Consider the following 26749-nt stretch of genomic DNA (forward strand, 5'->3'; position numbering starts at 1 on the left):
AAAAACCTTACTAATTGTCCAAAAATATATTTAGAATTCTATTAAAACTCCAACCCGTCCTAGAATCTATAATATTAAGTAGGCATGGCTGTTTGTGTGTTTGGAGCAAAACTCAGAAACCCCTGAATCGATTTGCCTCAAATGTTAACTGAGGTACTCTGTAGAACCACGGGAATGGTCTTAGTTTGGTCTAGGTTGAATAGGTTGACTTTAAAAAAAAACTAAGTTTACAGGCAAAGCTGGGTTCCTAAACTAAGAAAAAATGAAGGTTGTATTCTATATTTTTATACAAAAAGGTCAAAATAAATAAAACACGACAAGGTAAATATATGAAAGGCAAGACTATATAAAATAAAAATAATTATCAGGTTTTTAATATCCCGGTCTTACAAGGTGTATTGCATATATTCTAGGGTTCTAGGTCAAGTTTTGTCAATTTTAAAATTTTTCGACAATTCTCATGTATAACAATTTTCTGTGGAATAAAAATACGACTTTCAAACCAAAGAAATTGTTTCTCGAATTTAAAGTAGTGAACCCTTCATCTTCAGAGAGAATGTGCAATTCACAACGGTACCCTTGAAACCTTAATCTGAATCAATAATGGGGAATACTAGTCGTTCTCTTGTTTTTGGCTTGGACAGTGTTTAATTCTGAAAATTTTCCATTTTTTTGCAGCAAGAAATGCGCGACTCACTTTTGTAGGGAAACTATGCAAATTGGAATAATCCATTAAAAATAAATATCTAATTCATACTTAATCATACAAAACGTGTAAGGGTACCTGTTGGGAATCGTACATGACACTCTATCAACGTATGGGTCACTTGAAATTAGGAAAACAGTTAACACAACATAGATCGATATTTAAGTCGTCTTTCAGTTTCCCTTTATGCTGGCGATTACTGTATTTTATCTTTTAAATTATCAACGCCAACGTTGTTTTCAACCATTTAAAGGTTTTTTTTTTACGGCTAATATATCGTCTGCTATTAATAATACCTTATTTAAATAACAGCTCCTTTAATTCTATAAATTAGATAAATTTTAATAAGATTATTTTATAGGTTGAAAACAACATTATTGGGACTAATTGGTTAACTTAAATTAAAGGCAATGGCATCGTATGCTCTAGGTGACTTTCCATTTAAAAAATTAGAAGCATGCCCGACTCACAACAGCACCCCTTCACCAATTATCTTGAAGACACGTCGTTTTTCTTTCAGCTTAAAAAGTGTTAAATTTTGGCAATATCTTCTAGTGTGTCTGAAGCAGAAATGCGCAAGTCACTATTCAAGAGAACCCACGATAGAAAAAAAAAAAAAAAAAAATTCAAATAGAAAATGATGGACAGATCTTGCTCTGGTCTGAAAAAGACTTTAAAGGGTATATATTGGGATTCGGACATGCCACTCAGTTAATAGAGGGTCACTTAAAAATATCGTGGATAGTCCCTTTAAGAGCATTTTTAATCACTATCTTCAACCTCTTTCAGCATTTTATCTTTCTCATTGTTATTTTTCAGTTTATCGTCCGAATCTGAACTTGATTCAGAATTAGAATTCACAACATTAGTATTATCATCTGAATCTTCAACTTCATCATTAATCTTCTTAGAATCCTTGCCTTTCTTATCTACAGTTTCATGTTCTTTCAGTTCTAGTTTATCTTCAGTAATATCATTGATGAGGTTTTCTTCAGGTTTGGTAATATTTTCAGGATCAACAGGATCTACTCTTTCTACATACTCAGCTTTAGCTTCTAGTTTTTCGGAATTAGTTCCTACATGATGAGAATGAATGCATTGATGTCCAAAACCAGACTGAAATAGAATGATACATAGAAGGGAAAGTTGGTTTAAAAAAGAAAACAAATTGTACTGTTTCAGAAAAACTCAAAATCAAATTAAGACAGAGTTAAAAGACAGTTGAAATACCGCATCACAATTTGCTTTTGATTATCAAGCAGAAAGTTTAAAAAATGAAGTTTAGATAAAAAATAAAATGGTTAAATCATTAAAAATCTGGCAAAATGAAAAAAATGGTTAAAACAGAGATAACAATTAAGAATATCAGGAAAATGCTCTAAAAATATAACCAATATAAAGCGGAATGAAATTCGTCTAATTCAGTCTGTTAATCAGAAACATTGACTGTTAATCATGAATTTACCTGGGCTCCGGGTCCCTCCATAGCCTGAGCCAGGATGAGAGGAGACAGTCTGCTAGTAACAGCTCCCATCTGGAGAACTATTCTCTCCATCGCCTTCTCTGTCTCTTCTAACCTCTTCTTCAGGAGACTGATCTCAAGATCTCCTGAATCATAAATGAAAACCAATTATAGGGACTGATAAATGAAAATCAATTAAAGGGACTGTACACGTAATTTCAATTCATCCCTCATTTATAACTTGGCTTGTCAGATTCACAACTGTACCTTTATCTTTTTGTCTGAATAAGAATGAATGAGAAACTTAATTACTTTTAATTTGGTTTCTCTATAAAAGGGGTTTCCAGGTCTATACTACAATTCACAATAAAGGAAGTTGTCAGAATCTAAAACGTTCTTAGAAATGATGGAGTTGGTCGTTTTTATCTTAAGCTAACAGGAATATGAGGCGTTGCCCAAGTTTGGGCGCCTATAGCGTATATTTTTCTAGATGAGCGAAGAGCTTTCTTTCGTGAAAAGAAGATAATTTAAAAAGCTACTGTAGCATGGTTTTAATTGTCAGAATTTAATCTGGTTTCAACAGTTTTCATAATAAATTAACTAAGGTTCTCAAACTTTCTGATCCCTATATTTTTACCACCCTAGCTATAGTGAAAACCTTTGATATTTTAAACTTAGACTGAGAGAATTCATATTTTGAAATATCTAAGGTCTAAACAATGATAAAGGGATTAGAAAATCAGAGTTGGTGGCAAAGACTCAATTCCTTTAGTAGTTAAAAAAATTCGATTAAGCATGAAAATTATAAAAAATTCATTAAAATATATTTTCTTACTTGGATCCACCTCCGGTGTTTGCGAAGATCCTGTTAATCTGGGAAATATGGAACCAATATATCCTTCCTTGGATCCTTTACTAGATACAGGTTCCTTTATCTTAGGTTCAGGTTCAGTTTTAGCTCCGGGTACCGTCTCTTCATCTTGGATTAGCGGTTCTGCGAACTCAACCCTCTTCTTCCGATCCAGTCCCGGAACTCCGGTTGGTTCAGTTACTCCGGGTACTTCAGGTACTCCAGGAGTATAACCTGGAGGACTACCCAGAGGTGAACCATTAGTAGGGTATGGATAGGGAGGAGGTTGGTCTGGAACAGGATAAGAAGGTAAACGACCGTTCTCAGGATACCTGTATACAGTAGACAATAATCATTATACAGAAGCCTTGCTACTGCAGTGTACTTAGAACAATAAACATTTTACCCAGCATTTATGCCAAAATATGCAGAATGGATTGTTAAACATTATCTTTCACTAGGTTTTAAGCTTCGATGCAACTTGAACTATAAAATGACTTTTTTCAGGTAATTCGATTAAACCTGTCTAAAAAATACTGCAAGGATTTTTAAAGACTTTCATTATTTTTGTCATTTTAAAAGAGCCTTAAATCTGTTGAAATTGTCGATTACGTAAATATCATCAGAATATGTGGAAATCTAATCCCTGTAAATAAAATACAATGAAACAAATGAATTATTTAGATGCGGTAGGTGTAGTGCGCATGCAGGGTAACCCTTAAATGGTGGAATTCAAAGACGACCTTAAATTCACGATTAAAAAGTGAGTAGAGGTCTAAGGAACAAATTTATGTTACAAAAGAACAAATCAGTCTTATTCTTTTTGGATAACCCTGTATTTATTAGAACAGTTGATACCTAGAGTTGGAATATGGTTCCTCATGCAGTTTAGGATTAGGTTCAGTACTCTCCTCTTCTTCATCCTCATCCTCATTCTTATTCTTGAACATTATCTACAAATATATTAGTTTATTCTCCTCATTCTTATTCTTATTCTTGAACATTATCTACAAATAGATTAGTTGATTCTCCTCATCCTCACTATTATTCTTGAACATTATCTACAATAGGTATTTACAGAAAATCATCTTATGACAAAAAATGATGAATTGACAAAAGAAAACATTTTTAGCCAAAATGTCGCAACTCCCTAAGAAAAAAACGCTGTGCATTTCTCTCCGTTTTCTTTATTGTTTAATTTCAAGTTGGGTTGACAAACCAAACTTTGTGTTTAAAACTTTTGGGGTTTGTTAGGAAACTTTTCCACAAATTAAAAAACAATATTTAATTTTGTGAAAGGGACTGTGAGCGCAATTTCCATTGACCCTCCATGCAAAGATGGCAATGCCCGATTCACAGCGGCATTCATAAAACCTTTACCTGGGCAATAATGTGAAAGATATTGTCGTTGTTTGTATGTTTAAAAGTTTTTATATCTCATAATTCCCAAATGCTTTCTATAGATACCACAATTGAAAATTATTTGTTTACAACATCATAATCATTGATATCTAATTCATACTTTATCAGCTAGTCAAAGCTTTTAATAGTACCGTTGTGAATCGGGCATTGTGATCTTTGTATGGAGGGTAACATTAAATTAGGCTTACACAAAGGCGTACGAGGGGGGAGGGGGCCGTGCACCTTGCACCCACCTTTTGCGTGCCCCCCTTAAGGGAAGGGCGCCCATTTAAAAAATACCTTAAAATCTCACTTTTGCCCTTAACTAAAAAAGCTTTAATCAATACTGCCTTCAGTTTAAATATATCTTTGATTATCTATAATACAATATGTATCGTTCCTATGAAAATATAGATATTTTTAAAGAAACGTTTCCAAACCTAATTTTCACCCCTAGCTTGAAACTTACACCTGCAGTATTAAGATGGAGTGTCTGATGAGTCCAGTGGACAAAATGTCCCCCCCCTCCTCCCAAACAAATGCTCTCGTACGCCCCTGCGCTCACAGTCCCTAAAAGGGTTTACCTTCATTGTTGTATACATGAAGAAAATGATGATTCCTACAGTGTAAATAGGCATTATCACGCCCATAGATCCTCCACCCTAGTAAAAACAGATAATTTCACGATTTTAATACATTTTTTAATTTTAAGCAGAACCTAACACATTCAAATAAATTTTGGGGGTAAACTTTTTAATCTGACCAATTATAAACCTACACAGGGCCTCGATTTTATAAATAGCGAGAAGTATTTGAACCACATACCGCTGGTTTAACCAGTTCTCTTGTGCACCGGGTCAAGCTAAATAGAAGTGGTTTAATTCAACGTAGTTCAGCCTTTCTCACATTCATAAAATTTAGTCCCTGATGTCAATAAAGAAACTAACCGATTGGTTTTAGTTGGTTTATATTGGATCTGAACAGCCCGACGAACTAACTAAAAATTAAAAACAAGAAGAAACGTCTGTTACCTTAGGTTGTTGTGCTTGTACACCTAGCCCTGGCATATTTGGTCTCATACCAGGCATGGGTCCACCCTAAACAATACAGTACATAAACTTTGTCATATAATAAAGGGTGTCCCACAGCATATTGGATTGGATCTTGTATACATCATGGATTGCACAAAAATACGGGACTATAATATTTGAGTTTGTGGCAAAGACTCAAAGGCGTGTAATTCTTGAATCGGAAAATGTGACCAAGGTTAGAGGCTTAATAAGTCGGTAACATGCTTTTAATGTTCCCAATACGTGTTTTCAGTAACTGTTTGGTTCAAAGTTAACAACTCATTTAGCAAGAGCTTCAATTTTTAGTAAAACAAATTACCCTATCTCTCCATTCCTTCTCGACGGTTCTGACCGGCGGTGGCGGCGGTATGCCCGCCGTTGGACCGGTACCAGGATGAGCTCCTAGTCTACCTCTCTCCTGCATAGCGGCGTGGATAGGACCAGATTTAGGAAACCCGGGACCAGGACGCTCTTGAACTAAGAGAGAACATTTTTTTCTTCCAAAAATCACTTTTTAAAATTAATTTTAAGATATTTTATTAATCAAAAAAAGGTCTAAAAAGTTAGATAGATTCAGAATATAGCTTTAAATGTATTTCTAAAAGTTGAAATGTTTTCTTCCATCAGGTTGAACAATTATAGGTGGAAAAAATGGCAAGTATAACTTCTTTGAAAATAGTGTTCTTTATTTTAGATACCTAAGAAGAAAAAACATTATTTAAAATTGTTAGAAAAAAAATTTAGAAGGAAAAGAAACTGATTTCTCTCAACTATCTCTAATCTTTCACATTTTCTAAAAATCGTTGCAAACATTTAGGTTAAAATAAAAAAAATAAGAGTTCACATCCTTTTTAACTAATTTTTTCATAATTTATTCTTTAAGAAAATGTAGAGATTTCATAAAATTGATTTATGTTTTATAAAGAACATAATGGAAAGTCCATTAAGATTTTATAAGACATTTAGAATTCTTACGAGATTGTCGATATTTACAGATATTTTCAAATTTTCTATATTTATATTCAAACCATGTTTAAAACTACACATTTTTCACACACAAAAAAGAATCTCCGTGTTCTGTCATTTCTGATTAAAATTCTTCTCTTGAAAATTTTGACTGACACATGTAAGCAAATTTTCTATATTGTGTTAGTAGTTTATTGATAAAATTCTGGAGCACAATATTCAAGATTCCATGACAGTTTGTTCTAAAAATAATAGTCTTTAAGCAAAGGACACTATTCTTCTAACTTTATATCCTTGCAATCATTATGTTGCAGTCTTTCGATAATTCAATCTTTAAATTCTCCTGGATCGAATAGTCACAGTTTGAGGTTAATGTCGAAGTTTGAGAAAGGAATTGAGTCTTTGGAACAAAATCAAATATTTAAACTTCAATATCTTTAGAACTCGATATTGTAAACCTTTGATATTTCAAACTCAGATTATTTGATCTAACAGAGTTCATAGTTTGAAATATCTAAGGTCTGCAACATTTGGTTCCAAAGAAAAAGCGTTTAGAAAATTAGAGTTTTTGGCTTAATTCCTTTGATTATTTATTGAAAATTGTTTTGCTTAAAAAATATAATTTTAAAGAATATATAGTAGCCATTGTCTCAAATGAAGGCCCTGGGGTCAAAAGTGCTGTTATATTGTTAGTTTTGTGACTATTCTAAGATTCTAAATCTAACATACGTTTGAAGCTATAATATTCTAGCTTTATCTTCAAACAATTCTCAGTCTTGAACACTCTTACACTCTTTTTTGAGAAGAATATTTGATCTTGCGTTTAACTCCATCTTGTGGTGTAAAGATGAACTACTTTGTAAACAACACGGCAACCTCGCTAGAGCTGAATTATGTATTGTATGTGATGTTTGTAATAAGATGTATTGGTTTCAATAAATCACAGATATTTGTTAATGTTGACAAATTTCAACATTTATATATATGATCATGAAAATAAAAATATTTTTTAAAGGTACTTTAATAGGCAGTATTTTAAAGATACCCTCCATTTTGATACTGACGTGTCAGATTCACACCAGTGCCCTTTAAATATATGATTGATCAAGGTTGTCGGAATGATCCTTATCCAATAGATTATCAAGTACTTATTAATTATCAAGTGTACTTGACAATCTATTTGATCCTTATCAATCTTGAGACACGCTTTAATTTGTTTTATATTAAACAAATATTAATATTAAGAAAATATATTTTTTCTTTCAAATTTTGAAAATCGCTTTAACTTTGAATGTTTAGTAATTTCAAGGAACAGATAAGCTGATTCAATTGTGTTTGTACTGTGCGCAGCGTACACCGCCTTTTACAGGAATTTAAACGCATTTCGATAGATTAATACACCGTGATCTCTGTACTCGATGACCAGACGGTTATAAATCAGGAATTGCCCCCCTAGCAGGGTGGGTTACTTGAAATTACGCTTACAGTCCCTTTTTAAACGATTCTGAAAAATGCCAAGCGAAGGATAAAGATATTGGTTTACGATATCAAATTAGCAATATAAAATAATTACCCTCCAATAAAATAACAATATAAGGTTTTAATATTGAAAGAATAAATTTAGAAAATTGAAAAGAGAGAATAGTATAATTCAAATTAACTATTCCTGCTCTCAAAAAACGTTTTGTTTTAATCTGACATCAAAAGAAAATTAAAATTTATAATTTAATATTTGATGTAATTTAATATTTAACATCGACCACTTTTCGTTCACTTTTTCATTCTTTCAATTCTAAACCAGAGAGGTAAGATTCAAGGAAATCATGGAAATTAATTTTCCATGAAAAGTCTAATATTATACTACTAAAATTAAATAATTTGTGAAATTCAAAATATAAATTATATAAATATGCATAACGCGGGAAGTAAAACTTTTTGAAAAAATATTTACACTGTCTGGATTGAATTATTAATGTAATGGTAAAGTTTGAAACATTTTTAAATAAAATATTTGGCTCTTTATTTAAGAACTGAAAAGAAAGGAACTGAACGTACTCGCCACAAATTCTAATTTTGTAATCCCTAAATATTTGCAACCTGTTGTGAAGGACCTTTACTGTGTAAAACTATGAATTCTGGCTCCAGTACAAAAGGTAGAGCAGAAATTCCTTGGCAAACTTCTGTTTCCTACTGGTAAACTAGAATGATGCGTTCGATTACATCAAGAGTGAATTTGAAAAAAAAAAACTAATAAACATTAATGCACTTCTTATTCGGGATGAATATAAAGTCTGGATCTACAAACATTATTTCATTCCTTCTATTCGATTTCTGCTCACTGTTCATATATTATCAGAAAGCCAGCTGAAGAAATTAGATACATTCACTGATAAAGGAATTGAGTCTTTGCCTCAAGTTCAGTTTTTGTAAAACCTTTATCTTTGCAACCTTATGAGTAAAACTTTGATATTTCAAACTTGCATTATTTGATCTAATAGCATTCATAGTTTGAAATATTAAAGGTCTACGACATTGGGTTACAACGATATTGCAATTAGAAAATCAAAGCTTGTGGCAAAAACGCAATTCCTTTGTGGAAAAATGCACTTGATTACCACCCTGTGCAACAAATGCTGCTCTACACTTGAAACCTGGCCTAGACATTACTTCAATATCCACCCTGTACAAAACAACTATGACGCAAGCATACACTAGGATAAGAATACTGGGCGATGTACAGTTAACTCTGCCTTACAATCTAAATTAGACAGGGAAAAAAATTGGCTCCGCAAAATTTCCATCACAGACTATGCAGAAAAAAAAATGTTTCAACAAGCCACATTAGAGAACTATGCTTAAGCAGAAATGCCTGAGCGACCAAGCTTCCAAACATCAAAGCTACAAGACATTAAACATTTGTCTGTGAAAAGTACCTTATGAAAATTAAACTTTCTGGAGAGAACATACAGAAACACTCATAAAACAAGGACATTTTCTCTGCCTGGCAATGCTTGAAAAATCTGACATGATCTGGAAATCTTACATGTTCAATCTGAAGAAAGGTACACTGAAATTTCTACTCAACTCCTATTTGGACACCCTGCCAACACAAACTAACCTTCTACAATGGGGAAAATCTGCATCAGATCTCTGTAAACTATGTCTACAGGCAGGCGCTGAATTGCAAAGTAGAAGACAAGAAACTACAAACCATATTTTGAATGGCTGCAAGGTTGCACTACACCAAAAAAGATATACTTGGAGGCACAACAATCTTATTAAATATATCACTGGATTAATTGATATTGACCGAATTTTTATGTATGCCGACATCCCGTCCAATACCCTTCCAGGGGCAGGTACTGTTCATCCCAACCTCCTTGTGACCACACAGAAACCAGCTAGAATGGAGGAAAAGATGGATATTTTGGAGCTTACTGTCCCAGTGGAAACAAATATAATAAATGCTAACGCTCAAAAGATGAAAAAGTATGAACATTTTATCACAGATATAACAACTACGGATGTGTCTGTTCACCCTTTTGAAATCGGCTCAAGAGGATATATCTCACCATCAAATAAAGCAAATCTAAAGAAACTGCATAAGTTCTGCAAACCCAGTGTTGGTTTCAAAGCAATGTGCGAAAATCTATCAAGCCATGCAGTGCTGTCATCATACCACATTTTTAGAAAACGAAAAACACTAGACTGGGACCAAGAAACTCCATTTCTGAAAACCACCTCTGAATAGCTAAACTATACTCATGCTAAAAGTCTTGCATGGAACCTGTTTTTTGGCAAACCCTGTCAATCATAAAATGCGATATCGAAAAGAGTATTAGTATTAAATTGTAAACTTTTATATTGTTTAATGTAATTTTGCTTTAGACAAATATAAATGATGAATATGGTAGAATTACAAAAAGTAGAATTACACTAGGTAGAATTACAAAAGGTAGAAAGACGAAAGGTAGAATATTCAGAAGGTAGAACGCAAGAACGGTCAAAAAGTAGAATTACATAAGGTAGAACGTTCCAAAGGTCGAATTTTCCAATTTTTGAGAATCAAGAAAATTTTCCAATGTTTGCAGAAAATTGAGGAAACTTTTTTGAGAAATTCCCAAGACGGCATTTCTCGTTTGAATTCAGCATGGAGCATTTGGTCACCTACAAAAATGTTAGATCATGTTCCGATAGGTTAGGTTAAGACCATTTCTGGGCCGAGCGCTGCGGCCTCTTAACTGTTTTTAGCTTACTTTTTCACGCTTCTTATTCAGCAATTAAATTTAAACTAGCCCTTATAGGGCACTTCGCGCCCATCTTCTAAATTAATTGTGAACATGTTCTCTTTGTGTACATCGTAAAACAAAACAAAAATAATTCGCGGATTTTCACAAAAAAATTCGTGGATTTTCAAAATTTTCAAAAATTTAATGACGATCGAATGTGGATGGAGACAAATATTTAAAATTTTGATTTTTCATAAACCTTCCCTGGGGTCCCTAGATGTTCCACAAAAAAATTGGGCCCCGATCGGTTCAGCCGTTTTGACGTTTATTGGATACAAACAAACAAACAGACAAACAGACAGACAGACAAGCCAAATTTATATATAGATTTTGAAACTGTAATTGTCTGTTCTGGCCGCGGCGCTTGTCCAAGAAATTGCCTTAGCCTAACCTGGCCCAAAACAAGGGGAGAAACATTCAACATTTAAAAGGTCACAGCACTCAGCCCATCCTAGCCGCAGTGCTCGTTCTACCTTTTGTAATTCTACCTTTTGTAATTCTACCTTTTGTAACTCTACCTTTTGTAATTCTACCTTTTGTAATTCTTTCTACCTTTTGTACTAGAGCCTAAGTTATGTCAGTTTGAATAGTCAAATAGTATGAAATATCAAAGGTTTACACAATCAAGTTGCAAATATAAAGAGATTGCGGTAAGTGTACATGCAGTTCCTTGACAAATGGATAATAAAACATATGTGAATTTTTTGCTTCTTTAACCAGTTTACTTTGTTTGTAACGTTTCAAACACTTTTTAAACTTGGAAAAAACTGTCTATTGAATTTGTTTCTTTTTTATTAAAGGGACTGTAAGCGTAATTTCAAGTGACAATCCATGCAATACTTTGTTGACAATAGTACCCTTAATATCTTTCTCGATCAATAATATGGAAGATATTGTCGTTCTTTAGGATTAAAAGTACTTGTTTAATTCTGACAATTCCTTTATGTTTTCCTGCAGTAGAAGTGCCTAAATATCAATTGTAGAGAACCCACAATTGAAAATAATCAGTTTCTTAATGTATAAGCATTGGTATCTAATTCATGCTTGAGCAGACATAGTTTTAAGGTTATTGTCGTCTTTGCAATGGTAGGTCACTTGAAATTACGATGTCAGCCACTTTAAGTGTAAATTGATACACACTTGAGTGTATTAATAAGAAGTCCTTAACATAAGTATGTTCCTCGTTTAAGATTTGCTTTTCTCGGGATAAGGTTTTTTTACAACCTTTAGGTTTTATTTTGAAATATGTATTAACCTTCATCATAGATAGCATTATCTGCTGGTGTTCCTCCAAACAGCATAGGATAGAATATTTTAGGCCAGAGAACAGCAAAGCAACCAACCTGAATAATAACATCAACATTTTTTTATTTTGCGCTTTATTTGGTCTCTTGACTCATGCAAAAGTATCCATCGTAATTTTTCCTTCATTTTTCAATTTTTTAGAATTTTAAACAACAGTTTTTCTTGTGAACTGAATCATTATTATTATTACTATTATCATTATTATTATTATTACTATTATAATTATTATTATTATTATTATTATTATTATTATTATTATTATTGTTATTATTAATTATCATTATTATTATTATTATTATTATCATTATTATTATCATTATTATTATTATTATTACTATTATTATTATTATTATTATTATCATTATTATTATTACCATTATAGCAAAGACAACTATAGTTTTCCCTCTACCAAATCCATATCCACCATCAGCCTTCAAAAACACTTCACTAAAAGATTTAAAAAATCTTTAAAACAAAGTTGCTTTCTACAAAAATGTTTTATCAAGTATAAGAAGGCAAATAGGAAAATGTTTGGTTTACAGTGATCTATTTTAGGTTGAAAGAGAAGGTTACAATTTTGAAATTTAAATTTAAATTTTTTCTTGAATCCACTTTGAATAAAAAGTTTGTAGATATGGAAGATATTTTGTTTAATGAAGTGTTTCCTCGTTGTCTTCGACCTCTTCTACTTGTCGTCGTCGAGCACTACGAGGTCGAACTGGAGGCTGTCCACGTCCTCCTCCAAGTAGTCGAGGATCTACAAGTCGAGGATCTACAAGTCGAGGATCTACAAGTCGGGGATCTACTAGCCGAGGATCTACTAGTCTAGGATCTACAAGTCCTGGAGCTAGTCCACGAACTCTGGTAGGATCTAGGATAGGAAAGGACGGATAATGAACACCTCCGTATACTGGAGGAGAGTCTCCCCGTCCATCATATCTAGGAGGAACCTGACTATGTCCAGCTCCGTATCCAGGAGGAATCTCTTCCCGCCGGGAATAGGTGCTCATCTCCAACTCCTAAAAGTGTTTAGAATTAATATTTTTCTGTTTATCTTGAAATATTTTAAATACTCTTCGACACTTTGTATATTCACAGAACTTTTTTCTAAGGAAAATCTTTTAAAGTACGCACCTAGCTCCAAGAGACTGTATATCTGTATATATCTACCTGTATATCTGTAAATATCTGTATATATCTACCTGTATATCTGTAAATATCTGTATATATCTACTTGTATATCTGTAAATATCTGTATATACCCATCTGTATATCTGTATGTCTGTAAATATCTACCTGTATATCTGTATATTTATATCTACCTGCATATCTTATGTATGTCTGTATATCTGTATATATGTAAATATCTACCTGTATATCCGTAAATATCTGTATATATCTACCTGCATTTCTGTATATTTGTATATCTGTATTTCTGTATATATATACCTGTATATCTGTATATCTGTAAATATCTACCTGTATATCTCTATATTTAAATATATCTTCCTGTATATCTGTATAATCTACCTGTATATCTGTATATATTTCTACCTGTATATCTGTATATATCTACCTGTATATCTGTATATATCTTCCTGTATATCTGTATATATCTACTTGTATATCCGTATATATCTACCTTTATATCTGTATATATCTACCTGTATATCCGTATATATCTACCTGTATATCTGTATATATCTACCTGTATATCTGTATATATCTACCTGTATATCTGTATATCTGTATATATATCTACCTTTATATCTGTATATATCTACCTGTATATCCGTATATATCTACCTGTATATCTGTATATCTATATATATCTCCCTGTGTATCTGTATATCTGTATATATCTACCTGTATATCTGTATATCTGTATATATCTACCTGTATATCCGTATATTTCTACCTGTATATCTGTGTATCTGTATGTACCTGTATATCTGTATATATGTATATGTCTACCTGTATATCTGTATATATCTACCTGTATATCTGTATATTTCTACCTGTATATCTGTATATGAACGTGTACTGTGAAGACCTCCAGCGAACTGCTGAGGATCGATATTGGAAAGCAGAGGATAGTGAGGTTAGTTAGGAGGTTAGTGAGGATACTGGATGCTGAAGATAGATAGATAGTGTAGGAATGGAGGTTACGTTATATTGCAGAATATACTTATTAAGACAGGTTAGAAATATGACGACATTCCAGGCTTACGGCAGAGGATACAATTAGGGGGGGGGGGGGGTTCCGGTGGATAGGAGGGGATTTATTTAAGGTGTGAGTCATGATGGTTTTTGTCTTTCTTAACTGTAGAGAAGATCGAAAGAGAGAAGAGTAATAAAATCTAATTTATTATTTCGGAAACATTTATTTCATTTATTCAGTTTAAGAAATAAGGATGATGTCGAACAAAACGTCTGAAATATATCAGATTTACACCATTAGGTTGCAAAACTATAAAGTTTCATAGTGCCTCCCTTTATTAAATCTAATGAACAATCCCTTTATAATAAAAAGAAAAAGTAGTTTGTTTTAACTTAAACCAGATCATTTAAATATTTTATAAAATCCATATTATTATTGTAATAATATTTTTACATCTTTTAAACTAAATATTAATTGTAAACTTCAGTTTTCAAGTATTTATTCAGTTTCTCGATTAAATATGATTCTTTATTTAATTTTATATAGCTTCGTATCCAGGTTCTAATTATATTCAGTTCTAATATACCTTTACTCCTAGTATGTCGTAAAATTAGGAGAAAATATCAAGTGATTCCGGCACATTTCAAAACATTCCTCCCTTTTCCGAAAAAGTATTTTTTTAAGTTTTATGAAACCATTGTGTACTTTATCATTCATACTCACTTTATGGTGAATTTTATTTGAACGTGCTATAAATTAATCATCGTCTATAATGTAAAATTAGCTGTATATATAAATACATCACCGTGCTATAAAGTTCCGATTGGTTCCCGGATTTTCTCCAAAAAATAGGAAAGGAATTGAGTCTTTGCCACAAACTCTGGTTCTTAAATCCCTATTTCTGAAGAACCCAATATTGCAGACCTTAGATATTTCAAATTTTCACTTCTGTTATATCAAATAATCAAAGTTTGAAATATCTAAGGTTTACATAATTTGGTTGTAGATATATAGGTGTTTGAAAATTGAGATTTGTTCCAAAGACTCAATTCCTTTCTAAAAAAAATTTCAATATAAATAAAATTAACTTTAAATTTAAAACTGCTTCGTTGGAAAACTTATTTTACGTAAAAATAACCATTGCATGAAGACAAGTACACAAACATTTTAAAAAATTACCTATAACACTTTTATTTTGATTCGCAGTGCTATACAGTTTTGGGACAGAAATGTTCTCTTTATCGAGAATGTTCATGCCTTTTAAGATTATAACTATTCCCGAGCTTTATTGTTAATAAGTTATGACATAACCAAACAAATTTTCTTTTCTCACTCTTGGTAAAAATCAACTACGAAGGTTACAAGTTCGCAACGTCGTATCTGTAAAACTACAAAAATTCGACTTTGTTTCCAGGTTGGTGTATGAGTATCATGGACTACTTCATCGTTATGCTATTTTCAATTATATCAGAGCATCTAATCATTAAAATTTGACATATTCTTACAATATGACATTTGACATTTGACATTTGACATATGACGTTTGACAGGAAAAGAATCAGAATAAATTAAAACTTTGGATCAAAAGAAATAAAATATGCAAAGACTGTTTAAATAACTTTAATTGCCTTTTTGTTTAATCAGAAATTAAAACAATAAAATACAATTTCTACAATTCGCAAAAATAAATATACAACGTACAGTGACTTTCTAAAAATATAGAAGGCTAAAAGTGTTTTCTAATTGTAGAATGTAGAACTCGATGTTGTTTTGACATCATCATCAGAAGAAAGAACGAGAAGCTAGATATTGCATGGCGTTATGACATATTTCAATATTTAGATATTTTAATCGGTTTGATAAAAATGTTGAAAATGGTTCTGCTCTTTATTCTTCTTCTGGAAAAGATAGGTTTGTTTGTTTAAGGAATTCACAATATTCGGTAATTTCGTAGTTTTTACAAATCTAAGCTTTAAGCGACTGTTGATGTAAAGTTATGAGACTCTGTTTTTATAGAGTGCTATATCCGATTTACAATAATACTCTTTAAACCTTTATTTAAGTAGCAATGAGGATATCGTCGTTTTTTCATCTAGAAATGTGATAAGTTCTTAGAATTTTTACATTGTCTCTCCTGCACAAATCCGCATGTCACTGTTTCAAAGAAACCACAGTTTAAAAACATTCAACCAGAAAACCAATGATGTCTCATTCATTCATGATCAGACACAAATATTTGAAGTACCCTTGTCAATCGGACATGGCATTTTTAATCTTGTGCCAATTATGTCACTTTTATCTAAAAATCGATTATAGTATATTATTTTCTGTCTGAAAATTGACAATTTGCTCGGATGGTTGTGTCCAGTTAAAAACTAAAATAGTTAATAGGAAATTGGTCGTAAAGCCTATTGTTTCTATATTTCCAACTCTTTATTTTAGATGCAAGATTTAGCAAACCAAACTTACGTCTCTTGAATTCAAAAAAGTATGATTTTTGTCTATTTATTTAGTTTTAAAAATGTATACATATATATAAATTTTCATTCAGATTTTTGAATTTGCAAGAAACGTATGGTTTTCTGCACAAACTTTCTAAATTGGCTCCCAAATCCATGGAACTTAAAGTAATATTTTTATCGAAAATTTGGCTTATCAAAAAATTTCCGAATTAAATAATTTATTTTCAATTAAAAAGTTCTAATTACATGCAGAAAATTGGGGATACGTTTATCCCAGGGAAAGATTATGAAAATGATATTTTTGTGGTGATCATTGGCAACACTTCAAGTAGGTATACTAATTCTAGCATTTTTATTTTTTAATCCTTTTTTGAAATTTCGTATCTAGGAAGGAGGCTTTTAACATTTTCCAAAAATGTGGGGGGGGACCGGGAGGGGGAAATTTAAATTTTGTATTTTTATTTGTAGATCCTATTCTGTATTTTTATTTCTAGATCCTATTTATATTTGTATTTCTACATCCTATTCTGTATTTTTATTTCTAGATCCTATTTATATTTGTATTTCTGCATCCTATTCTGTATTTTTATTTCTAGATCCAATTTTGTATTTTTACTTCTAGATCCTATTTTGTATTTTTATTTCTAGATCCTATTTTGAATTTTTATTTCTAGATCCTATTTTGTATCTTTATTCCTAGATCCAATTTTGTATTTTATATTTTTAGATCCTACTTCAAATTTTTTGTTAGATCCTATTTTGTATTTTTATTTCTAGATCCTATTTTCTATTTTTATTTCTAGTTCCTAGTTGTATTTTTATTTCTAGATTCTATTTTATATTTTTATTTGTAGATCTTATTTTTCATTTTTATTTCTAGATCCTATTTCATATTTTCATTTCTAGATCCTATATTTTATATTTTTATTTCTAGATCCTATTTTATATTTTTACTTCTATAGATCCTATTTTATATTTTTACTTCTAGATCCTATTTTGTTTTTTGATTGTGGAATGCATGCACGGGAATGGATTTCCCCCGCCACGTGTTTGTATATTATCCAGGTGGAAACTTAGATGAAAACTTTTGTTATTCTTGAATGCTTCATCTTGATATCCAATAAGGGAAGTTTTAAATTTGAGGATGAATGCTTGATCCCTCCCCTCAGTTAAATCTATCCCTGCAGGGTATGACCATCATGGGATATCAAAGGGGAAGTTAATCCGTAGATCTACATAATATGGAGATAAATGCTTAATCCCGAGATTCACAACAAAGTAATTCTGAGTTTTTGCCACAAACTCTGATTTTCAAACCCCTAAATCTTTGCAATCCAATGTCAAACTATGAATTCTGTTAGATCAAATGATCTAGCTTTGAAATATCTAAGGTTTAGACCTTCAGGTTGCAAAGATATAGGGATTAGAAAATCTGAGTCTAAAACTCAATTCCTTTCTGAGTTCTGATCACTGTTCTAAACTGATTGTCTACAGAACCTGCAGAGTATGAAATCAGAGAGTTTTAGATTTTATCCAATTCCTTCGGATCATCATGCACTACGGAGTTAGATTAGAATACATTCAAGGATTTAATGCAAGGAAAGCTATTTCAGAGGTGTACGCATCTTTTGTACTGCAGTGTACTATCACTGGGCGGTAATGTAAACACAAGATGGATGTCGAAGCCTGACATGGGATCCATCTTTCACATAAAATTATCAATGAAATATTCTGGTCATAGGAAACTATTATGTGAATTATCAAAATTATCAAAATCTAATGCTTTTAACCTCCTCGGATACTAAACGAACACTGATGAATCCATTATTGTTTACAAATTCCGCCCAAAGAGAACTGGTTTCAATGTGTACGCAGAGTATACACGACCGCAATTAACTTTCCTTGCATTACTCCCTTGTATTTTACGAACTTTTAAAATTTTCCTACAGAAAAAAGTACGCAAGTGAAATTTACTTCATTTAACTTTTATGATTAGTAATTTTTTAAATACTTTTAGTCTCATTAAAATGATTGCTTTAACGCTCTGTCCGGCCAAAAAAAGATATTAAAACTGTTCATAGTTTATGTATTTTACTACACTTAATATGCAATTAGATATTGTTGCAATAGAAATGTTAATTTTTTAATATTTAGAAACTTGTAATTGTTTTCGAAACGGTGAGACGGACTCCATTTGAGGTTAAAAAATTAAAATTAAGATCTAAAAAAATCTTAAAAGAAAATTGATTAATTCATTCATTTATTCATTAATTCGTATTCTAGCACCCTGTTCTTGATTACCAATGGCAAATTGCTCCCATGATGAATCCAGATGGATATAATAAATCGCATTATGGTAAATTCTAGAAAGTATCTAATATGAAATGACTGCTATTATTTTGGTTTGCAGTGCAATAAAGTTATGAGACAGAAATTTTCTCTTTATCACTTTATAACACGTCGTGTCAAAATAATAGTGTTATAATTATTTTTATGAAATGTGTGTGGTATTGTCTATATGCAAAGATAATATGCTCCTTTAAATAGCATTTAAATTAAAAACATTTAAAAAAAAATATTTTTAAGATTTTCAGAACATCCGGGAACATACTCTATGGCACCGTGCATAATATACTGATATTTAACATTATAACACGATGATTACTTTATAGACCAGTACTATAATATCCAGCTTATTTAACAATAAATAATTTATAGCACGTCTATTCTGGGATTAAAAAAGAAGTGTTTACACAATAGTTTCATAAAATATTTAGAAATTATTTAAACAGATAACCGGCTTCAGAGGAAAAATGGACGGCCTCTCAACTTAATGTCTGGTTATGATATGAAACTCAACAGAGGATGTCTTAAAAGTAGGTTAAAAACTTCAATTGGATGTATCGGATGAACCGTTTTATATCACAGAGTCTTGATTATTATCATTATCGGATAAAAATAAAATTACCACTAACTGTTCATAATTTGTTAGTTAAGGATTATAACCCCTTTTCTTAATAAATATAATAAATAATCAGCACTTTCCTAAAGGGAACATTGACGTGATATTAAGTGGCCTTCATTTGTATGTACTTTTACGATTCACAATGATACCTTAAACATCCATCTGAGTAATTATGAGAAAGATATCATCGTTTTCTATAATACAAAGTGATGAGTTCTGATAATTTTATTTATTGTCTGAGCAGCACGGACCCAAAGATACGTTTATAAATAGTTAATTGTGCAGACAAAGGTTGGCTGGTACCAACGTTGTGAATCAGACATGCAACTTGATAAATGGCGTCATTTAAGATTCTAGTTGACTCTCCATTAAAATATAGCAATGCCCGATTCACAACATTAAACAAAAGTCTTTGTCTGCTCAAGTTAGAGATAAATATCAATGTTTAGAATTTTTTTTAATCGTGGGTTCCCTACAAAAGTTAATTGCGCATTTCTACTGCAGAAAAACTTATATAAGGAATTATCATAATTTAATATTTTTAAACCTAGAACAATGACAATATTATCCACATTTTTGATCAGATAAAGGTTTTAAGGGTACCGTTGTATATTATTATATTATTATACAGATTTATTCACACACAAAGATATAAATACATATATAAATGGCGTAGTTTAAATTTGTTAAAATAAATTTTTGAATATATAGTTTTACAAAAGAAAAAAGAAAAATATGCAAAATTATGCACAAATAGGCGACATTGATCATTCCCCATTACATAACATATTTATCATTTCAGTTATTACGTGTATCTGACATTGCCATCTTTGCTTACAGTCCCTTTAACCATAAATTTATATTTATAATCCAATAACTATTTTCTTTAGGTTGTAAAATAAATCCGGATGAATGTCTCGGGGTTGACTTGAACCGTAATTTCCCAAGTGGATTTGGTCAAGGATATGAGGAAAATTCATATCAATTCTTGAAATATATGTTTTTCACGACATTCCCTTACATTCTCAGGCAGTATATTTGTAACAGAGAACTGCATAGACAAAATTCAAGTTTTTTTTTTGTTTGAATAAATTTGAATTTATTGCAAAATTAAATATTAAGCTAGAAAGGATGAAACTTCAGAGACGACTGCATGGAATTTATTTAATTAAATTTAAACTTCAGATCGTCATATTAAAAATGTTCAGGTCGGCAAATAAAGTCTCATCCTTTATAAGTACCATAAATCCAAAATGATTTCGGCACATTTCCTCAAACTTCTTTGACATGGACAATATAAAAAAGTGATGAGGGCGATGCTTATATTTTCAAATGTTAATTGTTTTTTGAAGTACCACATTATGACCAAAGAAAATGGCATCATAAAACTATTTGTTTCGTTTTTGGAAGAAGAAATGTTAAATATTCAAACTTTCATAGAAAAAGGCTACGGAAAAACTAGGTTTAAAAATACTGGTGTATAAAGAATATACACACGTTGTACACATTTAAAGTCCTATTTCTACGCCCCTGAATCGCGGAAATTGACAAAAACAACATTAACCAATATCTTGGGTTCAGTCAATAATAGTTTAGAATATCATGTCATTTTAATCAGTATTTACAAAAATATCTCTCTGTCTACCCCCTTTTGATATCCAGTTTACAGCCAGAACACCAGAACATACTTTAGAAAAAAAGATTTAAAAAAATGATTTTGTGATGGCTGCAGAGTGCACAACTCCTAAAACCTAAGAAAATGAAATCACTTTTATGCTGCCATTATTATTACTGTCAAACATGGAAAACAAAGAATTTCTGTTAAATATTCGGCTTCAAATATTTAAATTTTACTATTCTTGTAATGAATTGGATATATTCTAGAGTTTCGAGATAGACAGTAACCTCAGTAAGTAGATTTTATGAATAAATATTTGAATTTAAAAAAAATCAATACTTTTTAGTTTGCTCGGATGTATACAAGGGGCCAACTTGTAAGTAGAACGTTGCAGTTATTGAAAAATGAAAATTTTAAAAAACATAAAATGTACAGAGCTGAAAACTTTATGATTAGAAACCTTTAATCCCGATCGCTTAATCTGAATATCCACTGTGGACATTTTTGGTTTCTGCTTAATCCGCTTTAATCTCTCTTTTTGGATATCCCTACTTTGTTCTGAACAATGAGAATTCTCTAATTGAATGTGCGCCAAAAAATTTAAATTTCTCGGCTCTGAATCTGATTGGCTTTTCGGGTTCCTCCAAATGCCCTCTGATTAGTTGAATTTTGAACAGTTTCTGAATAAAAACTAAAGATTAAATTAATCTTGATATTAATTAAAAGATAAGATCAAGGATTGATCTCGATATTCACAATTCTAATGTTTTCAGCTCAAGGCATGAATTGTAAGAATAATAGAGAATCAAGAAAATTAATTTTTCAAAACAAGAATTTACCAAGAAAATTCATTCATTAAAATCTTTTTACATTTTACTAAGATCTAAGTGAACCTGAAACTCAAGCATTACACAATTATATATTACGCATTAGGAAAATGGATTTATAGAATGGAAAATCTTAATTATTAAATTTTCCTTAAGAATATCAAAGGGGAAGAGATCATGAAATTTCTAATTTTATCAAACAGCTAAAATTCATTTGTAAACACAATTGAAAATCCCATTTTTTTAAAAAGAGAAATCATGGATCTCTCAATCATTCTTGATCAGACATTACGTTTCTACAGTACGTTTAATAGTTAATCTAGTTCTTTTAAATCATAAAATAATAAATCCAAATGATAGAAAGAATATACTCTCTGCAATATCCATACATTGCTACTCAATGGTTATATCATATCCAAATGTAAGTTTTCGATGGTTTGTATCTTATCCAAATGTAAGTTCCAGTAAATATGTAATATCGAAATGTACGATACAAATTGTTATACAATAATCAAATGCAAGTTTTCGATGATTTTATCGTATCGCTTTGTAAGTTTTATCAAAGTTATATTATATCCAAATGTAGTTTTTCAATGGTTACTGCCCATCCAAATGTAAGTTTTCAATGGGTATATCTTATCTAAATGTAAGTTTTGATGGTCATATCCTATCCAAATGTAGTTTTTCAATGGTTAAAGCACAACCAAATGTAAGTTTTCAATGGGTATATCTTATCTAAATGTAAGTTTTTATGGACATATCCTATCCAAATGTAGTTTTTCAATGGTTAAAGCACAACCAAATGTAAGTGTTCAATGGATGAATCTTATCTAAATGTAAGTTTTGATGGTCATATCCTTTCAAAATGTAGTTTTTCAATGGTTCAAGCACAACCAAATGTAAGGTTATAATGGGTGAATCTTATCTAAATGTAAGTTTTGATGATCATATCCTGTCCAAATAAAGGTTTTCGATGAGGATTTTTTTTCTAATAGTTTTGTTCCTACAGGGTTGGATGAAGAAGGGAGATAAGAATCAAGTGACAGGAAAAGATCTTAATCGGTTTAAATCTTTTGTAAAGACAACCAATACTTTTCTTAACTATAAGTAAGTATGTGAAATATTTAAAATGTGTCACCTTAACAACATGGATAAAAACGACTTTATAGAATTTTAAAGTTGTATATATATATACTTTTGTTGATTTAAATTACTTCTATTTATTTTGCTTTGTTCAGAACCGATTTGTTTAGAACTGCAGTTTGTTTACAAAATATTTATTCATATTATTCATTTTAACTACAATGCATTTGTGTATAGAACCGATTTTTTGCTTAGAACCGGTTTTGATGCATAATAAGAACCGGTTTTGTGTACAATGAAACTGTTTGGAATCAGCTTTGTTTTCAATGAATTTCTGTAGAACTGCTTTTGTGTTCAACGAATTCATTTAGAATAGGTTTTGTGTACAATTGATTTGTTTAGAACCGGTTTTGTGTATGAAGTATTTGGTGAAGAGGGTGTGAGCGGAGGGGCTACTGATGATTATTATTATAACTATCATGTAAAACTTTTATACGAAAAAGTGTTCATTATTTTTTTTGATTAGTATCTTAAAATTTCAATTTATTTTTCTTTAGGACATAAAGATTTCGTTGACACTAGAATTAGGTAGAAATTCAACGATTTGTGCAAAAAATATTATTAATAAAAATTATTATTTGTTAATAATTAGATCCAGATTCAAGCACATCAAATGGTTTTGTTATATCACCTAAAAAGATTATTCCAATAGGTTAGAATAATATATTTTTTATTTATAAACTGTCTAATTGTTTTGTTTATTTTAGCCAATAAACTATGGAAAACCTTCCAGCTAATAGCTGATAAAATGAAAGATTTCAAAGAGGTAAAAACAGTGTAAAAATTCTTTCAGAAAAAGTAATAACATCATTCTTCAATATCGACTATTATAGTTTATTTATTTGGAATTCAGTCTTTAATTATCACAAATTCTAACATGAAATTTTTTTTCTTGAGCGTTGTATCTAGATTTTTTTTCAAAGAAAAATTTAAAAGGCCTGGTTTACTGAGCATTCTTGTAATTGAAGACGCACTTGAAATAACGTTAACAGTCCCTTTATGTTTCTAATTGTAGATATCAAATATTTTTAGGAACTCATGGAGTTAAATAAAAGATATGAGCAGAAAAAGCTGCATCCATATGTTTGATGTTATGTAAACTTAAAAATCATAATTCGAAATAAAGAAATACTTGAAGTTTGGCTTGTGATTGGATGATAAATTGTGTTCATATTAAATTAGATCCTACTAACTAAACCTCACCAGAAAAGACTTACGAAGAATTTTAGCATGTAAACTTTTGAATGTGCTGTGGCATGATTTAAACCATATTTTCACCTTTCAAACCTAATGCCAAAGCCCAAAGAATTTTTGTATTTTTGTATTCTAAATTTTAAATTTTAGAAATTGCTGCGAAAAACCATCTTGAATTGACTGATACTTTCAATTTGAATCTCAATCTGTCAAATGTTATGCAGAAACCTTTACCTGTTTGCGAAAAGCGTTTAATTTTCCACAAAAAGAGGATATATTTATATTCTATATCTATTTATCTAAGCTATGTACCTTACATATCAACGAGCTGTGCAATCGGTGCCAAACTTGCAGAAAATAAATCTTTTTTCACTAGTCAATAAATCCCGTGAATTTTCTTCTAGCATAGCCATAATGATGTTTTATAATAATATATGTCACATTTTTGTTAAATACTAAACTCTACAATAAATAGTTTTTAAGAAAAACGAGAAGATAAATTGTGTTCAGACGTCAGAACTTATATATCTTGAATCTTGCGATCCGCCATAGTTTCAGTAGAAGTAAATATTTCCATTTACTGATAGCGCCGATTTAAGGATTCATAACTCTAATTGGATAATGAGATAGAAAGAGATATTACCGCCATACTATTTCTATTGGTTCAGGATAGACAACAAGCATTAATCTCCATCTGATGCAGATCTACAGAATTTAAATGATTTGTATATCCCGTGTTGGTAATAACTCTCTTACAAACTTTTATTTAAACAAAAATGGTACAGAATTGCGTAAAATCCATATATGTAGAAATAATAAAAAAAATACACAAATATTTACAAAATGCTTCTCGCAGTTTACTCTCTATTTTATGGTATGGAATTTATATTAGTAACACTTAACAACACTGAGATCTGGAATAGGATCTGACATGAAAAAAAGACTTCCCGTCTAAAATAAGGTAGAAAAAGACTTCTCGTCTAAGATTATACGAAAAAATAAGAAAATAAGAAAAATGTAACAAAATGAAAAGGAAAAAATTCTCGTCTTTTTGGTAGTTGAATAGGAAACCAATTTAAAAATGCTTATATAGTTTATCAAATGAACCTGAACCTGAACTTTAGTGGCTGTTGGTAATAACTGAGGAACCAAGCATTAATCGTCAAAGGAACCCAATGTCTTAGATCTTAGATATTTCAAACCATGACTTCTGTTCGATCAAATCATCTTAGTTTAAAATAACAATTATTTACCAACCTTCAGGATGAAAAGTCAACGGGATTTAAAATATTCAATTTCATTAAAAATTCTCATATTGGATATCGAGATCAAGGGTTTAAGATCAACGACACTCCACACAAAAGAGCTTTTTTCTTAATCTATAATAAACTTTATTCCATAAAATAAATTGAACAAAAACATAGTAGTTAATGCTAGCTGCTATTTGCAGTACAGAAACTCAGAAAAATTGGATGTGACTCCAAGAAATTTACTAATTTTTTTATGCTTTTTTCATGTTCTAATTTCTTTAAAATTGTTTTACATAGTTTGGAGTGTATTGGCTTGGAACAAGGCAGGGAGGGGGGTGGAGGAGGAAAGGAATTGAGTTTTTGTCACAAATTCCAATTTTATAATTCCAAAATCTCAACAACCAGATGATGTTTACCTTTCATATTTCAAACTTACATTGTTTGATCCACCAGAATTCACAGTTTGAAATATCTACGGTCTACGTCATTTGGTTTTAAAGAAATTGGGATTTAAAATTCCGAGTTTGTGGCAAAGACTCATTTCCTTTGATATTGTGAAAAGCGGGATTATTAATTGACCGTGCTAGTACGGATCCTTTGTCACACGGGGTGGGGGCCGGGGGGTCTAGGTTGTCAGGCAGGCACTAAAGAAGGGGGGGGGGGGATTCAATGGTCACTCAAACGTAGATTGACCGCTAACAGTATACTAGCTCGGCGAGGCCGGGCTGAGTTGCTTAGAATGATTGAAAACGCGCGGTGACCGTCAACCAGCTGTATATAAACCAAGTTCACCCAGTTCCTATTTAGTCTTAATCTTTAGTACTAATAGAACTGTTCAACAATTAGAAGATCAACATGAATCCCTGTAAACCATGCTTTTACATTACTGCAGTTGGTCTTCCATCAGTGTTGATACTCCTGGCCCTGTGTATAGCAGTGTATATACTCTACCTTCACTATAGGGGACCCAGGACCAAGCCTGCTCCAACCTGGAAGAGAATCCTACCACTTCCGTCCCTGAGTGGTTCAATATCATATCCTGAGAGCTGTTTATCCTTCAACCTTGAGAACTGGGAGACC

The 26749-nt window shown here is 31.3% G+C and overlaps 2 protein-coding genes across 5 annotated transcripts; one reads left to right on the forward strand and one right to left on the reverse strand.

Annotated features, from left to right (window-relative positions):
• Positions 1-265: 265 nt before the first annotated feature.
• Positions 266-14173, reverse strand: LOC111702149 (uncharacterized). 3 transcript variants are annotated; one of them, XM_023473733.1, is made up of 12 exons: positions 14068-14173; positions 12715-13068; positions 12424-12480; positions 12000-12087; positions 7246-7341; positions 5809-5966; positions 5451-5516; positions 5004-5081; positions 3877-3971; positions 3004-3350; positions 2172-2314; positions 266-1822 (listed from the first exon to the last, which is right to left on the reverse strand). In XM_023473733.1, the coding sequence occupies exons 2-12, from the start codon at positions 13057-13059 to the stop codon at positions 1469-1471; spliced, it is 1827 nt and encodes a 608-aa protein (XP_023329501.1). In that variant the 5' UTR covers positions 13060-13068; positions 14068-14173; the 3' UTR covers positions 266-1468. The 3 variants fall into 3 exon arrangements, with proteins under 3 accessions (XP_023329501.1, XP_023329509.1, XP_023329517.1); XM_023473741.1 differs by lacking the exon at positions 14068-14173 and adding an exon at positions 13346-13350; XM_023473749.1 differs by lacking the exon at positions 7246-7341.
• A 1853-nt stretch (positions 14174-16026) lies between these two features.
• On the forward strand, positions 16027-24363 carry LOC111701793 (zinc carboxypeptidase A 1). 2 transcript variants are annotated; one of them, XM_023473218.1, is made up of 19 exons: positions 16027-16121; positions 16653-16698; positions 16762-16837; positions 16925-17000; positions 17661-17737; positions 18827-18871; positions 18956-19028; positions 19465-19548; positions 20528-20607; positions 21522-21546; positions 21602-21631; positions 22137-22188; positions 22443-22503; positions 23092-23189; positions 23568-23646; positions 23723-23753; positions 23818-23877; positions 23933-23991; positions 24258-24363. In XM_023473218.1, the coding sequence occupies exons 1-19, from the start codon at positions 16076-16078 to the stop codon at positions 24312-24314; spliced, it is 1155 nt and encodes a 384-aa protein (XP_023328986.1). In that variant the 5' UTR covers positions 16027-16075; the 3' UTR covers positions 24315-24363. The 2 variants fall into 2 exon arrangements, with proteins under 2 accessions (XP_023328986.1, XP_023328996.1); XM_023473228.1 differs by lacking the exons at positions 16027-16121; positions 16653-16698; positions 16762-16837 and having other exon boundaries at positions 16909-17004.
• Positions 24364-26749: the final 2386 nt, after the last annotated feature.

This window comes from Eurytemora carolleeae, unplaced genomic scaffold, assembly GCF_000591075.1.
Source record: "Eurytemora carolleeae unplaced genomic scaffold, Eaff_2.0 scaffold23, whole genome shotgun sequence".
Lineage (NCBI taxonomy): Eukaryota > Metazoa > Arthropoda > Copepoda > Calanoida > Temoridae > Eurytemora > Eurytemora carolleeae.

Bases quoted from the DNA above. Each gene is read 5' to 3' on its own strand.
- LOC111702149 (XM_023473733.1), bottom strand. From the start codon at position 13,059: ATGAGCACCTATTCCCGGCGGGAAGAGATTCCTCCTGGATACGGAGCT. The intron at 12,088-12,423 runs GTAATAATAATA...GTTATTATTCAG, and splicing joins TAGTTGTCTTTGCTATAATG to GTTGGTTGCTTTGCTGTTCT. The intron at 3,972-5,003 runs GTAAACCCTTTT...ATATATTTGTAG, and splicing joins TCATGTATACAACAATGAAG to ATAATGTTCAAGAATAAGAA.
- LOC111701793 (XM_023473218.1), top strand. From the start codon at position 16,076: ATGTTGAAAATGGTTCTGCTCTTTATTCTTCTTCTGGAAAAGATAG. The intron at 16,122-16,652 runs GTTTGTTTGTTT...TCTTTATTTTAG, and splicing joins TCTTCTTCTGGAAAAGATAG to ATGCAAGATTTAGCAAACCA. The intron at 17,738-18,826 runs GTGGAAACTTAG...TTTAATATTTAG, and splicing joins CGTGTTTGTATATTATCCAG to AAACTTGTAATTGTTTTCGA.